The sequence below is a fragment of the Oryza brachyantha genome, chromosome 3, assembly GCF_000231095.2.
Source record: "Oryza brachyantha chromosome 3, ObraRS2, whole genome shotgun sequence".
NCBI classification, from domain to species: domain Eukaryota; kingdom Viridiplantae; phylum Streptophyta; class Magnoliopsida; order Poales; family Poaceae; genus Oryza; species Oryza brachyantha.
Window position 1 is genome coordinate 12,346,440 of NC_023165.2, and position 16,896 is coordinate 12,363,335.

At 41.9% G+C, this 16,896-nt stretch overlaps 3 protein-coding genes across 3 annotated transcripts; all 3 read left to right on the top strand.

The window, feature by feature from the left end:
* Positions 1-1,479: 1,479 nt before the first annotated feature.
* On the top strand, positions 1,480-5,096 carry LOC102713615 (peroxidase 2-like). The gene is made up of 3 exons (XM_040522514.1): positions 1,480-1,497; positions 3,449-3,649; positions 4,134-5,096. The coding sequence occupies exons 1-3, from the start codon at positions 1,480-1,482 to the stop codon at positions 4,896-4,898; spliced, it is 984 nt and encodes a 327-aa protein (XP_040378448.1). The 3' UTR covers positions 4,899-5,096.
* Positions 5,097-7,203: 2,107 nt separating this feature from the next.
* On the top strand, positions 7,204-8,885 carry LOC102713890 (peroxidase 2-like). Its single transcript, XM_040521606.1, has 2 exons — positions 7,204-7,428; positions 7,887-8,885. Exons 1-2 carry the CDS (start codon positions 7,204-7,206, stop codon positions 8,649-8,651), a joined length of 990 nt encoding a protein of 329 aa, XP_040377540.1. The 3' UTR covers positions 8,652-8,885.
* A 6,054-nt stretch (positions 8,886-14,939) lies between these two features.
* On the top strand, positions 14,940-16,459 carry LOC102699759 (peroxidase 2-like). The gene is made up of 2 exons (XM_006650058.2): positions 14,940-15,305; positions 15,403-16,459. The coding sequence occupies exons 1-2, from the start codon at positions 15,087-15,089 to the stop codon at positions 16,177-16,179; spliced, it is 996 nt and encodes a 331-aa protein (XP_006650121.1). The 5' UTR covers positions 14,940-15,086; the 3' UTR covers positions 16,180-16,459.
* The last annotated feature ends 437 nt before the right edge of the window (positions 16,460-16,896 follow it).

Consider the following 16,896-nt stretch of genomic DNA (forward strand, 5'->3'; position numbering starts at 1 on the left):
CCCTTGGTGAGTATAATCAAGAAAATAACAACAACAAACCACCAATCACTGAAGTCATTTACACACACCACAGAACCGCCAGGGTTCCCTTACCGTTCTTCGCGCGAAAACCGCGGTACCGTACTCCCGCGGATCCCACAAGTTAACCGCAAAAACCGCAACGAATTTAAAACAAAAAATTTGAATTCAAAACCGCGTGGTAAACACGGTTACCACGCGGTTTTGCCCGGTAACCGCGGTAAGTTCTTGCTGAAACAGCCACATGAGAACGGAGGAAACCGTGGTTTTCTGCGTGGTTTTTGCAGCCGAAACCGTGGTTACCGCGAGAAAACCGCGGGTGTAATGTCAAAGAAAAAACATTAAAAAATCTTAAAAAATACATGAAAAAATGGAAAATATTTTGTGACTATATTTGTGAGTTGTGACATAGGAAAAATAGGAAAATAGAACATGTTTTAGCGAAAACAAGAAAATTTTTACATGATCTTTCTAAATTCTTGATATTGCAATATACAGACATGCACCGTCAAATGACTCATATCGCCCTTCAACAAATAATTCACACCAATAATAAGTAACAACAACTTCATTTTGATTGCTGCGTCACAACTATACCTACTACCAATTATTACTAATATGCACGTATAATTTTTTTCTATACATATTTTCCATATATCCAACGTTGTATATTTATATTTCAACATTATGTACCTTAGTGTCTAGTGTAAATTAATAATGACTTAACAACAAAATATTCTTAAGCATTTTCATATGAAATATTATTTGCAATAGGCTATTTTTTAATTTTGTTTCCCGAAATTCTCGTTTATGATTTTTAATTACACCGGAAATACATTTTTTAATCAATTTCTTTGACAAAACTACACTATATATCAACATATACAACATATATTTTTTTACTAAATTTCCTCAAATTTTTGAAATTCTCCTCAATTTAAACTCGGTTACCGTGGCTTACTGAAGTCGTGCCTCCGCGCAGAGGACACGGTTACCGTGGCGGTAACCGTGGTAACGCAAACCCTAGTCACCACATCGACGGCTGCTACGCGTGACCCAACGCCACCATGCACCCAATCTAAAAGGCCACAATTTTCTAAACAAATTTGCAACATAAATTGATGTGTGATATATCACTTTATAAATATACAACTTCAAATTCTACTTTTGTAAGTTGGAGAAAAGACGATAAATTTGAGCTTTCATGTTTAGTAAGTAATATATTACAAAACTTGCGAAATATTTTTAGATACTCTGATTACTTCTTGAGTGGGCATGCAAAATGAGGGATCATCCCCTAAGGGAAAAAAGAAGACTTTCGTGGGGTTAGTGTTAGAGTAAGTATAAGTATAATAGCAGACTATAAGTCGATTAAATGCTGAGATGAATGAGAGAGAGGAAAGAGAAGAGGAGTGAGTTATAAGCTTATAGCCGGCTGTGGCACAAGAACTAAGAAAATCTATGAGAGCAAGTTCAATAGTATAGCCAACTACTAGCTACAATTCATCTATAGTCAATCTAATAGCCAACTCATATAATAGTTAGCTATAAAATATTAATGCATGGTCCCATATGTCATACATAACGTGCTCTAGCTAGCTAGCTACAAATTAGTAGTCCACTGCTCTCTCCTCTTTTATATCTTTAAAATATGTTTATAGCTGACTTATCGTCTACTACTGCTCTGAGAGAGACAAGTGGGTACTATATTAATGATAAAGAGCTAACAAATATATGGGTGAGCTAAAAAAATTATATTATTAGTCTTGCTCTTATGCTAACTTATAGCATGTCATATATTTAAAACGAAAGGGCCAAACTCCATTTAAGCTTTAAAGCATCCAATTTTCTACAACTAGCATCCTAAGCCGCGTTCTTTTCCTCCCTTCAAGTTAACTTACCCCTTCGTTTTTCACGCGCACGCTTTCCGAACTGCTAAACGGTGTATTTTTTACAAAAAATTTCTATAGGAAAGTTGTTTTAAAAAATCATATTAATCTATTTTATATTTTTTAATAATTAATAATTAATTAATCATATACTAATTTATTACTATGTTTTTCGTGCCAGAAATAAATTAACTTTATCTCCTCCATTCAAACGCGGCCCTAGTACTATCTTAACCCCACTAGCTTGTCACTAGCTATTAGCTATCTAATACCGGAACGTGAACATTGCCGAGTCAGAATGTACCTAGGGAATGTAGTGACAACCATGACCTGCCTTAATTTGACTTGCAGGAGATAGAATTAACAATGTGTTATAATAATACACTTCTATAGTGCATGTAATTCAATTTTTTCTGACCACTAGATACTACCCAAGTGACAGCATCCTTAGCTTCGGAATATGATATATCAAAAGAAAACCTTAAAATAATAAACCATTATTTCCAGTAGTTTTTCTCTATCATCACATCGCCATTAATTATACTTCCATATTCCTTATTGCTGTATGTTGTTTTTTTTTTGTTCTGCCCAGGTTGTCTGTTGTATAATTGATGGTACATTCTCTCTTTACCCTCTATATGCCACCTAGGACCTTTATATGATATGGCAAATTGCTTAGAGACAGCCCAGCTATCTATAGATTGTTGAACATGTCCTAACATTCTGCTAAGAACAATAAACTGACCTGCTATGCTTACATATTCATTGAACCTAGTATATATCAACCCAGCAACTAATGCAATGAAAAATTTATCATCATTTAACTAGAAGAGAAAATATGAATTAAAATACATAAGTAGAACAGTAGACGGATTAAATACAGACTGATTCACAAAGCCTGGTGGTGATGTGAAAGTGAAGGAATTCTCATTTCACCCGAGTTTAAGCTAGATATCTTCAGTAGAATTCAAGAGTTCAGCAGCAGCTTCCTTGAATTTTTACCAGAACATCAATATATAATATATAAATGTTCAAAGGAGAATAAAAGTCCAATGGTATCTATGTCCATACATAGGGAATATTCTCATAGGTCATTGTCTTAAAAAAAAAAGTTGTATTCCATCCTCCGGATTAATTAATGTGACATAGCTCCAGAAAAAGAAATATAAAAGAGTAGGAGAGCATTAATCTAGATAAAAGTTTACTCCAAAACATATGTACCTCTGCACAAATACATTCTTATACCCAGTTTGTAGCAGCATTTGTGGCACCCATGTTCAGCAACACAGCTGTTTTGTGCCATAAGTATACTCCATCATTCATAATTAATCTGGTAATTAATCAACCAACAATGTCCAAGCGACTTTGTGGCTGGACAATATGTATATATCAATCAATCATTCATCAGCTCCTATAAATAGGCGTCATTACGGACTTAACACACCATCACCTCTCATCTCATCAGTTCTTGATCGACTGAGCCAGCACAAGAACTAACTAATCGAGCTACTACGGCAATGGCTGGCCAGACGACGATGAAGGAGCTCGCCGTGGCGGTGACATGCGCGGCGCTGCTCCTTGCGGCGGCGTGCAATGCCGACGCCCTGGAGGTTGGCTACTACAAGAAGTCGTGCCCCCGTGTGGAGACCATCGTGAGGGCGGAGGTGAAGAAGTTCGTCTACAAGAACGCCGGCGTCGGCGCCGGCCTCATCCGCTTGCTCTTCCATGACTGCTTCGTCGAGGTACATATATGTCTCAACCTGTATAGCTGGCTAGATGGAGATGCATTTGTTTTGAGAGACTTAATTTTCATGGTAATTGAAAGGCATTGAAAAGGTACATCAAGTACCTAGCTCCTGGCTCTGGTTGTATGAGGTATCGAATTTTATTTTTTAAAAAAATATTGTAACTCTAGTAGGATATGAAATCACTCTTATGTTTTTGTGCAAAATTATTTTAATTTTATTTATTAAGGTGGTACTAGGTTTTTTTTACCGTCCTTAAAAATTATCTTGAGTTACCAAACATTTTAATGTAAAGTTATGGTATCTCAAGTTACTAAAATTTTACGCTAAAAAATATGATACTTCGAGATATTTTTTTAAAGATGGTAAAATAGCTCAGCATCAAAATTAACATTTAATGGATGCATATTCGCATTTCAGTTAGCTCAGCTCCGGTGTCTCCCTAATTAACGCATCATATATCGTGCATGTATATACATAGGGATGTGATGGCTCGGTGCTCCTGGACCCAACTCCGGCGAACCCCGCACCGGAGAAGCTCAGCCCGCCCAACTTCCCCAGCCTACGCGGCTTCGACGTCATCGACGCCGCCAAGGACGCCGTCGAGAAGGCCTGCCCCGGCGTGGTCTCCTGCGCCGACATCGTCGCCTTCGCCGCCCGCGACGCCGCCTACTTCCTCAGCAGGATGAAGGTCAAGATCAACATGCCGGCGGGCCGCTTCGACGGCCGGCTGTCCAACTCCTCCCACGCCCTGGACAACCTGCCGCCGCCGTTCTTCAACCTCACCGAGCTCATCGACAGCTTCGCCACCAAGGGGCTCGACGCCGAGGACATGGTGGTGCTCTCCGGCGCCCACACCGTCGGCCGCTCCCACTGCTCCTCCTTCGTCCCCGACCGCCTCGCCGTCCCCTCCGACATCGACGGCGGCTTCGCCAGCTTCCTCCGGAGGAGGTGCCCGGCCAACCCGACCTCCAGCAACGACCCCACCGTGAACCAGGACGTGGTCACCCCCAACGCGTTCGACAACCAGTACTACAAGAACGTCCTGTCCCACAAGGTGCTCTTCACGTCGGACGCCGCGCTGCTGACCTCGCCGGCGACGGCGAAGATGGTGTCGGACAACGCCCACATCCCCGGGTGGTGGGAGGACAGGTTCAAGAAGGCGTTCGTCAAGATGGCCGCCATCGACGTCAAGAACAGCTACCAGGGCGAGATCAGGAAGAACTGCAGGGTGGTCAACTATTAATCAATTTGTGATTCAGATAATTTTCATCCGACCAAGTTATAACCATTTTTTTTGTTTCGTTCGATCGGATGCAACCATCCGCATTTTGCATGTTTTGTTTTGATTTCTGGGAGTTTGTCAGTGGGGATTATGCCCTGTAATAATTTCTTACCGTTTTGGTGTGTCGATTAATTTGTTGATTATTGATTCTTTTTGGGTGTCGTGGTGTTGCTTAATTGTACGATCATTTGATTTTGTTCATGAATAAAATCGTCAGCAATTATATATTTTAATTTATACTGTTGATGTTACATCGGATATCTATTTCAATTGCTGGCCCCCGGTGTGCTTAGGAATTCAGAGTTTCGCATCAATTGATTGATGTGTTGTTAAAGACAAACGCTATGGTGCTCTCTTAATACTATATGTGACTCATTATGGTGCTCTCTTAATACTACGTGACTCATTGGTTTATAAGGATATACTAGTACTTTACTAAATCAATTATTAATTAGGGCTAATATTAGTATTAATGATTTTATCAATTGTTTGTAAAAGGTTTTTAAAAAAATACCATTATAATTTACATAGTTGTAAATATGTCATTATAATTCTTTCTCTTCTAGAGAAATGCCATTGAAGGTTGTTGGACCTACTTGCAGACCACCGTATTTCCATATTGTCCAAAATGCCCCCACTTCATCTTTTTTTTGTATAGGAGGCATGATGCCCTCCGGTCGCCGCCATTGCCGCCTCCTCGCCTGTAATATTTCCAGCTGCTGCCATCACCGGAGGACCGACCCAGTCGAGCCGCTCTTCTGGCATCTTGCGCAAAAGCTGGCCTAGCAGCCCTCGTCGTCGTACGTGTTGCCGCCATCGGCTTAATTCGCCCGTCGCCGCCGCTCCCAACCTCCGACTTCCACGTGCTCGCCAGCCTCAGGGTGTTGCTTTCCACCCACCTAGACCCGATCTCAATCTGTGTCTGGGGCGTCTTGCTCAACCCTCCCACGGGAGCCGACGCCAATGACGCACTCCTCAGATTGGATTGGGGCAGAACTGATCTGATCTGATCGGGTCCTTCGTCGCATCGGGAAGGATCGATGCACTCGACGCCGGCGACAACGCACGCGCCATCAAGTTCCTATACCAGGCCAAGCGCCTCGACTCCTCCCTTCCATCGATCACCTCCTCAACCCTCTCCTCATCCAGGATGACATGCCCTCGCCCTCCTCGGCGGCCTCCTCGTCGTCGTCCCAACAAGCCCCACTGCCTCGGTCAGCAGTAGCGACAGCAGAGGAAGCAACTGGGAGTGATGGCATTAGGGAGAGGAAGCAGAAGGGCAAGGAGGAGGATGAGAGCCGTGGCAGCTCTGCCGACGTGATGGCGTACAGTACAGCACTGAGCAGATGGTGGTTGTGCCTTGTGCTCCAGATCAATAAACACATGAGGCTATTTTTGTCGGTACGAGATAATCAAGGTCAAGAGTGATCAATAGTACATATTCGGGCGTAGAAAGTGGTACAGAAGTAGTTTCGGTCTATTCGTAATGGTATATTTATAAATAGTTGAATTGTAATGATATTTTTCTAAATAGATAAATTTGTAATGGTATGGATATAATTAACCCTATTCTTTTGGACGATAATGCTTCTCTCTATGTTTTTGCTACAATTAAGTGAAGTTGTATTAAAAGTAGATCTGAATCGTTCGATTAAATTTGATCAGTGGTTCAGATTTATTTGTACTACTAGAGTGCTAGCGTCACAGTGAGACTAGATGTTCAAATTAACGAATAATGAATCAAGCGCCCCTCACGTAGAGGTGGGACACGGGCCGTGCCGTGCTAGTCACGGCCCGACCCGTTGGGCTTTGTGGCAAAATTAGTCGTGTTGGCCCGGCCCGACATGCTCACCGTGCCAGCCATGCCGGCACACGAGGGTGATGTCACGGCCCAAAAGCATATCGTGCCTATTTGGATCGTGCCGGCCCAAACACAACCCAGTATAGTTTGCGTAGATAAAAGTTTACTCCAAAACATATATGTACACTCTGCACAAATAAATTCTTATACCCAGTTTGTAGCAGCATTTGTGGCTTCCATGTTCAGCAACCAACACAGCTGTTCTGTCCCATAAGTATACTCCATCATTCATATTTAGTCTAGCTGTAATTAATTAACCAACAATGTCCAAGCGACTTTGTGGCTGGACAATATGTATATATCAATCAATCATTCATCAGCTCCTATAAATAGGCGTCATTACGGACTTAACACACCATCACCTCTCATCTCATCAGTTCATAAGCTAGCAATCGAGCTACGGCAATGGCTGGCCAGACGACGATGAAGAAGCTCGCCGTCGCGGCGACATGCGCGGCGCTGCTCCTTGCGGCGGCGTGCAATGCCGACGCCCTGGAGGTTGGCTACTACAAGAAGTCGTGCCCCCGCGTGGAGACCATCGTGAGGGCGGAGGTGAAGAAGTTCGTCTACAAGAACGCCGGCGTCGGCGCCGGCCTCATCCGCTTGCTCTTCCATGACTGCTTCGTCGAGGTACATGATCTGAACCTCTCTAGCTGGCTAGCTGGAGATGCGTTTATGTTTTGAGAAACTTAATTTTCATGGTACTTAAAAGGCATTGAAAAGGTACGTCATGTACCTAGCTCATGGCTCTGGTTGCATGAGGTATCGTATTTTATGTTTAAAAAATATTCTAACACTAGTAGGACATTAAATGACTCTTATGTTTTTTGTAAAATTATTTTAAATTTATTTATCGAGGTGGTATCCGATTTTTAAACTATCCTTAAAAATTATCATAAGGTATTAAAAATTTTAATATAAAATTATGATATCTTAAGATACCAAAATTTATACCTAAAGATATTGAGCACGTAAAAATAGCTCAACATCAAAATTAACATTTAATGGATGCATATTCGCATTTCAGTTAGCTCAGCTCCGGTGTCTCCCTAATTAACGCATCATATATCGTGCATGTATATACATAGGGATGTGATGGCTCGGTGCTCCTGGACCCAACTCCGGCGAACCCCGCACCGGAGAAGCTCAGCCCGCCCAACTTCCCCAGCCTCCGCGGCTTCGACGTCATCGACGCCGCCAAGGACGCCGTCGAGAAGGCCTGCCCCGGCGTGGTGTCCTGCGCCGACATCGTCGCCTTCGCCGCCCGCGACGCCGCCTACTTCCTCAGCAGGATGAGGGTCAAGATCAACATGCCGGCGGGCCGCTTCGACGGCCGGCTGTCCAACTCCTCCCACGCCCTGGACAACCTGCCGCCGCCGTTCTTCAACCTCACCGAGCTCATCGACAGCTTCGCCACCAAGGGGCTCGACGCCGAGGACATGGTGGTGCTCTCCGGCGCCCACACCGTCGGCCGCTCCCACTGCTCCTCCTTCGTCCCCGACCGCCTCGCCGTCCCCTCCGACATCGACGGCGGCTTCGCCAGCTTCCTCCGGAGGAGGTGCCCGGCCAACCCGACCTCCAGCAACGACCCCACCGTGAACCAGGACGTGGTCACCCCCAACGCGTTCGACAACCAGTACTACAAGAACGTCCTGTCCCACAAGGTGCTCTTCACGTCGGACGCCGCGCTGCTGACCTCGCCGGCGACGGCGAAGATGGTGTCGGACAACGCCCACATCCCCGGGTGGTGGGAGGACAGGTTCAAGAAGGCGTTCGTCAAGATGGCCGCCATCGACGTCAAGAACAGCTACCAGGGCGAGATCAGGAAGAACTGCAGGGTGGTCAACTATTAATCAATTTGTGATTCAGATAATTTCTATCCGACCAACTTATAACTTTTTTTTTGTTTAGTACGATCGGATGCAACCATCCGCATTTTGCATGTTTTCTTTTGATTTCTGGGAGTTGTGTTTTGTCAGTGGGGATTATGCCCTGGAATAATTTCTTTCCGTTTTGGTGTTTCGATTAATTTGTTGATTGATTCTTTTTGGGTATCGTGGTGTTGCTTAATTGTACGATCATTTGATTATGTTCATGAATAAAATCGTAAGCAATTATATGTTTTAATTTATACTGTTGATTTTAAATCGGGCATCTATTTCAATTGCTGGCCACCGGTGTGCGTAGGAATTCAGAGTTGTGCGTCAATTAATCGATGGGTTGTTGAAGAGTTATAAAACAGAAACGCTATGGTGCTCTCTTAACACTACAGGAGAATACTGCACTTTACTAACTCAATTATTAGGGATAATGTTTCAATTTATGATTTTATTAATTGTTTGCAAAAAGGTTGTTATCTATCTAATAGATCACATTGTTACCTACTGTACATAAGAGGACATGTCATTCCATTTTATCCCTATGAGCCCATAATGTTCCTCTTTGTTTCTGCTACTATTAAGTGAGGTTGTATTAGGAATATATCTGAATCACTCAATAAAATCATTGTTACCTTCGATCGGCAGGTTGGTTCCGTGAGCAGCCTCTATACAGGGTACTAAACTACCTAGCTACCTGAAGTTTGACCATCGTGTACGTGCAGCATCGTGTTCCAAATGATATGATGGTGGTGCACACCTTCACCACCTGCTAGCTATACATGCCACCATGTCATTCTTCGTATACGAAGTATATATATATCTCGGTGGTTACAATTTATACTGAGGGAATACGGTATCTTTCGACACTACTACCGAGGGGAAATGGGATATATAGCTATATAGAAGGAACTGGCTGATCGTTATCTTTGTGTTGGAAAGAAAGGCGCGGACGAAATCAGATGAGAAACAAGCTGGGTTTACGATTCAAACCCTGCTGATCTAGGTAGGTAAAAGATAAGAGTTTTTTTATCGTCTTTGAAAAAATAACATCTTTTATTATAAAAATTTAGTACTTTGAGATAAAATATATCTTAAAATATCTTAATTTTACACTAAAATTTTTAATAACTCAAGATACTTCTTAAAAATAATAAAAAAAGCCAAAAGATAAACATATGTTAATCTAACAAACTTCGATCGGCTAGTCTTTCTTAGTCGTGCCCAAGGGTCATTTACAGATGTGGTAAAATTATCCACTTTCCTATGTGTTGTGGACCAGTAAAGACTAGAGATAGTTGATTGGAAGCACGGATTGGAAAAAAAAAAAAGACCGGGTCGACCGTTTAACTGAAAAAGACCAGAAAAAGAGAATGCCGATGGTCCAGTTGTACCAAAACATGGAAATTAACTCCAATTTCTCGACAGGACGTCTGCTCTTTTTTTTTTATGTCATCAAACAATTATAAAATATATTTAAAAAATTGATTAAATATATTAGTACATATCTCTATAAGCATGAAGTTTTAAAGCAGAACAAATTAACATATAATTATATATATATTCAGATTCATATTTGCAAAAGTTTTTGATCTTATGTGTTTTGTAGAAGCGTGATGACTTCAGGATTCTTTAGGATTTGTCGGTCTATGTTCGGAGGTGCGTTCGGAGGTGCTTGTAGAGAGTTTTGCGTGCGTGTATTCTTAGAGAAGAGTGTGCATACGTTGTGAGAGTCTGCGTACTGTGTTCTTAAAAAAATATCTATCATATTTTTTTAAAAAAAATTATATCAATTTAGGTTCGAGTAATTAAAATGTTTTCCTCGAAAGATTGACCATACATTCGAACCGTTGTGTACTAATTGAACCGGGTTATTCTTCTAACCGGTGGACCGGTGAATCGATCGAGAGAGTGACCAAATCCCCTACAGGTCTGGATGGCCCACCGCACGAAAGTGAATAGCTAGACGGCACGGCCCATATGAGAATGGGCCCAAATGGGAGATGGGCCAAATATGCTTGGGTCAATTCAATCAGCTTTGCTAAATTGTCTGCGTGATTGAATTCTCGTTCGTGTAGTACAGGGCCGTAAGATGTATCTATCGAATGGGTTAAGTATGCATGCCTTTAACGCATCTGCAGCAAAAATAATCAAGCATCTGTTCCGATGGAAAATTAAAACAAGATGAATAAAAACACAGAATTGATCTAATCGACCAACCGATTTTTTGACCCCCTATCAGTATTTCTTTTACCCTTTACCACCTACTTTTATTGTTTGGAGCCGTTAAATTTTTAGTTATTCGTTTTGTTCAATTTAAGTTATGCTTGAAGTTTATTTAAAGATAAAATAAATCATAACAAAGTAAATAATAATTATATATTTTTTTAATAAAACACACCATCACATGTAATTATATACTTAAAGTTAACCACGTCAACCATAAAAAAAATCAAAAACAGTACTGTTAATTAACAATGTCAAGCGCATGCACCTTTGTCCGGCTGAGATAATTTTCTGCTTCTCACGCCTAATTAACTAGATTTTCATACCCCCTAGTGTGTGTGTATATATATGAGCGCCATACTAACCTAACAAGAGATATTCGACTGAAATTGCAATCAAATTAATTAAATTAGCATCACTTTTCAGCAATTTCGATTAGAAGAAATCGCACTTCTGTTGATATGTACGCATAACGGTAACATATCAGTGGTGGGGTCACAGAAATTGGATCATCCATTTGTTCCAGAAGGAAGATTTTTAAAATGAACGCAACACTAACTGCTATGATCCTCATCACAATGCATTATTAGTGGCAGCCTAGTTACACGTCCGATTAGTTAACTTTAACAAATTAAAGTTCAGCTAGCTCAAAAGTGACAAATGGTTAGGTCAAAGACGACGCGAGTCTTAGTAGCTTAATTTGTGACGCCTTTTGACAGTACGTTTCACCTGCAGGTGGCCATAAGAACATTTAATAAATGTACTAATAAAAAAATATCCAAGGATGGATATGATGAAACTAATTTAGTGTTGTATATGATAGTACTGTTTATATAAATTTAGTTAAAATTCAGCAGATTTGATTTATTATAAATCTAAAGTGACTTATAATATAAAGGATTATAAAACAAAATGACTACTTAATTTTATTACAAGTATATATTTTTTTAGAGAAATTTTTGTAAAATTCTACGAAATATCCTCATTACTACACAACCCTCAATCAATAGTTGATGCATCATAGATGTCGGTTATATTAAACCAACACATGTAAATACAAGAACCCATAACAAATTGAACGGCTGTTATGTCATCTAAATAGTTAAAAAATAAACTAAAGTTTTTTCAAAGATATTGCTGTGTGATATATTATGTGATATATTACTAAAGTATAAATATGTAGGATTAAATTTGGCCTCTATATGTTAAAAAAATGACTGTGAATATGCGCATAGTACTCGGAGCTTAATTTGTTCTTTGTTACAACAAAGATTGTGAATTTTGATGCATGTTTGTATAGTGTTGGATGACATATCAATGTATTTTGTCAAAAAGGAAATGACATCACTTCGAGGAACTAGAGTTCATTTCAATATTCGGACTAAGAGCGAATTTGACCATGGCCATACGCCATAGGCCCCTAGCGGTTCTTAAATGAGCAAAGTAAATACTCCGGTTTTTTTTACGCCGTTGACTTTTAATTTAATTTGACCTTTCATCTTATTCAAAAATTTTATCCAAATATACAAAATTATAAATAATATTTAAAGTTACTTTATTAATAAACCAAATCATAATAAAATTGTCAATAATTATATAAGTTTTTGAATAAGGCGAAGGGTCAAACGTATTAAAAAGTTAAGGACGTCAAACGAAAAATCGGAGAGAGTAGTTAAACTTGTGTACTTATGTCCTTTAGGTCCTCAAACTCTCAAAATACATATTTAAGTCTTAGAATCTATTAAAGTATGTTATTCTGCTCCCAAACTGCAATGACACCTTTGAATCAAGCGTGGCGCTGACATGGTATATATGCGGCCTTACAATTTTCATTTTCATTACTTCTTCTTTTGTTTTTCCTTATCTCTTTTCTTCCTTTTATTTTGTCATTTTTTTCTTCTCTTTATTTTTCTTTTTCTCCCACCACCTGCTTCTCACCATCACTACTACAACAGGATCCAAGCAACTCCACCCAACTCCATAGACGACACATCCTCCTCGTCCTAAACCCTCGTCCACTAGACGCCGCAACATCTCCTACCAGCTACTACCCTAATGGTAGGGCGAGCTTGGTGACGACCTCCATGGTAAAGCCGAGATTGAAGCGTACTCCTCATGGAGGCACCACCAACTAGCACATTGACACCAATCTTGCCATGTGGTCATCTCTACCTCTACCCATAACAACTCTACATTTGGCTGCACACCCTGATCGACTTGCCATCCATGCCCTCAACCCCGACCCATCTTCTCTACCGTCGACATTAAGCATGCCGCCTTTAGTTCAGTGATAGAGGAAAAACCGAGCTCACCAGTTGTCATCGCCGTGTTCTTTCATGTCATCACCATGGAGCTTGCCTTGTCGCTACCATAAAGCTCTCCTAGACATTGCATACCATGCCCTGTAGCTGTCATGGAGCTTCTGTGATCACCGTTGAGCTCACCCTATCTCTCCCTTGTCAGTGGTCACCATCTAACACATCCTCATTTTACGGTTGCAAGTGCCGAGCTCTCCCATATTGTGAAAGAAGTGAAAACAAAAGGAAGAAAAAAAAAGAAAAGAGACAAGCAAAAGAAGAGGAGGACAAAGGAATAAAAAGAGGTGGCAACACGTCAACACCAAGGAGGTTCTTAGAGGGGTCGTGGCAATTTAGAACTAGGACGATACACCTTAACCGTTTGTACGACTTAGATATGCATTTTAAGAATTCAGGGATTTAGGTGACACATACGAATAAGTTTAAAGTTAACTATTCACTTTACTCTGGTGTATATATATATATATATATATATATATATATATATATATATATATATATATATATATATATATATATATATATATATATATATATATATATATATAGTACATAGCATGATAGCAACCTCACTTTACAGTGAATCATACGCTTGTTGATCGAATATTTCAATGGACACATGAATTTAAAAACTAATCGATTGACCAGCCTATGATGAAGTGGGGTTAATTCCTAGCACGCGCGCGTTCCCATCTGATGCCACGTCAGACGAAACGCGCTCTGAAGACGATCCTGACATGGCAACGACCGGGAGAAGATCCATCGCCATCTGCAACGGGTAGAATTGAAACGTACAGATTCAATAGAAATTTGCAAGGAGTGAAGAAACACGGGGCCATAACTAATTTTCTTAATTAATCAATTAACTAACTCTTCTCCTAAGTAGCAAGCTTGCATATGGCCTCTGTGTGCAAATAAGTATGCACTGAACCAGCCTAGTCAACGCACTAACCATTATATGTCCATCAAGAGGGTCAGTGAACCACTGTCTCTATTGGTGCAATATAATGGATAACAGCTAGCCTTAACTGCTGCAAAATGTGGCTCTTGGTTAATTGTTTTAATTTCGGTTTGTTATCAGAATTTGTTTTTGGTTTTGGCTGCTTGTCGGCTAGTTGACTTATTTTTCCTAAATCTTCCATTTGTTATATCATCTAAAAGCTAAAGTCGATTTATGAACATAAGGTCGGCATGAAAATTGGGTGGAGCCGTGGAGATATATATGTGAAGAGAGCTTTGCTCTGATCCTTTCTTTTGTAGTGAGAGGTACTGAATTTTTTACTCATGTTACCCATCTCAGATTAAACTGGTACTAAAATACTAACCGGTAGTTATGATAGATGGAACGATTACAATTTCATAATATCTCGAGATACTAACTTGATCATGAAGTGAATAGCACGAGTGAGTATATTAGTACATTATGATACCACTTTACCTTCCGGAAAAAAAGAAGGACCGAAGCAAAGCAGATAGCCCCAGTTGACAAATCCCGTTTTGTTAGCTTCACACTGAAAAACAACAAATCTCCCAACTAAAAGGTTCATCGCAGCATGCTATAATATCTCAGTTAATTAACGGGGGAATCATATGGCATTACTTAGCTATATACAACTACGTATGCAGACCGAATATCCTAGCTATGTAGCTTGTTGATACGGTCAATGCATGCACATATGCAACTAGCTATTTGTCTCCTATAAATACATGCTTACTTGAGATATCATGAGCATCGATCAGGTCTTCTCTTCTCTTCATTAAGCAACTAGCTAGCTTAAGCACAAGGGGACAGTGAGCCTAAGCACAGATTAGTGCATTCGCAGTAAGTAAGCAAGCTGAGCTAGAGCTAGCTAATTAAGGCGGCGCCATGGCTGCACCTAGTCTGCCGTTGGTGACGTGTGCCCTGCTGCTGCTCGCCGTGGCATGTCGGGCTCACCCCTACTGGCCGCTGGAGTTGGCGTACTACCGCGACAAGTGCCCCCAGGCCGAGGCCGTCGTCAAGTCCGTCGTCGGCCAGGCCGTCCACCAGAACCCCGGCCTCGGCGCCGCCGTCATCCGCATGCTCTTCCACGACTGCTTCGTCGAGGTACGCACGCAGATCGTACAGTAGCTAGCTTCTTCTCCGGCGAGCGAGCTCGTAGCTGAGATGGATTGTGCATGGCGGTGGTGGTGGTGGTGGTTAGGGTTGTGACGCTTCCATCCTGCTGGACCCGACGCCGTTCAGCCCGACGCCGGAGAAGCTGAGCGCGCCGAACAACCCGTCCATGCGCGGGTTCGACCTCATCGACGCGATCAAGTCCGCCGTCGAGGCGGCCTGCCCGGGCGTCGTCTCCTGCGCCGATATCATCGCCTTCGCCGCGCGCGACGCGACCTACTTCCTGAGCAACGGCAAGGTCTACTTCGACATGCCGTCGGGCCGCCGCGACGGCAGCTTCTCCAACGACTCCGGCCCGATCAACTTCCTCCCGCCGCCCACGTCCAACCTCAGCGACCTCATCTCCAGCTTCGCCGTCAAGGGCCTCTCCGTGGAGGACATGGTGGTGCTCTCCGGCGCCCACACCGTCGGCCGCTCCCACTGCTCGTCCTTCGTCCCCGACCGCCTCAACGCCTCCGTCTTCTCCGACATCGACGGCGGGTTCGCCTGGTTCCTCAAGTCGCAGTGCCCGCTCGACGCGACGCCCGGCGGCAGCAACGACCCCACGGTGATGCAGGACTTCGTGACGCCCAACACGCTGGACAACCAGTACTACAAGAACGTGCTCGCCCACAAGGTGCTCTTCACCTCCGACGCGGCGCTCCTGACGTCGCCGGAGACGGCGAAGATGGTGTCGGACAACGCGAACATCCCCGGGTGGTGGGAGGACAAGTTCAAGGCGGCCATGGTGAAGATGGCGAGCATCCAGGTGAAGACCGGGTACCAGGGCCAGATCAGGAAGAACTGCAGAGCTATCAACTACTGATAATTACGTACTCCACCATTGATCGAGTCGCAAGCGTGTTCATGTTTGTGATTTGGCGATTTAAGTGCGTGTGTTTGTGACTTTTTCCTTCTCAGTTTGTGTTTTTTTTTGTTCCTTTTAATTTGCTCCTTTTCTTTTCGTCACTATTGTTTAATTCGTCAATTTGTATCCACCCAAGATGTAGATGCGGATGCCGTCCATTTCCCACATGGATTTTCTTTGCTTAATTTACAGCTGTTTCCAATAATTTCATATATATATAAATACGTACTTTTGGAATAATCGTAAATTATATGTGGCTTTTGGAACGAGTGCTATTGTCAATTAATGCTGCTGGGAGCTGCTTAATTACTGTTTAATTAAATTTGGCTAACCCGAGATGATATGGTGTTTAGAGATGAGTTGCTAACTACTACACCACTGATGTTTATACACAAAATTATCTCGATGATTTTGCAATAGTGACCATTGCTGTCTGAAGTGGGCGTGATGAAACTGATGACGCTACAGGAAGCTCTCCAGGTGATGATGAACACTGCTCGATATGCAATTGGATCGATGGCTTGAGTCTAGCCGTTGTCCCTTTTGTTTTTCTATAGCATTTACTCTGTCTGTTTCATGTTATAAGATATTTTAGTTTTATCTAGATTCATGTTTGAATTAATATATATATATATATATATTTTTATATATATGCATGTCTAGATTTATTACTAT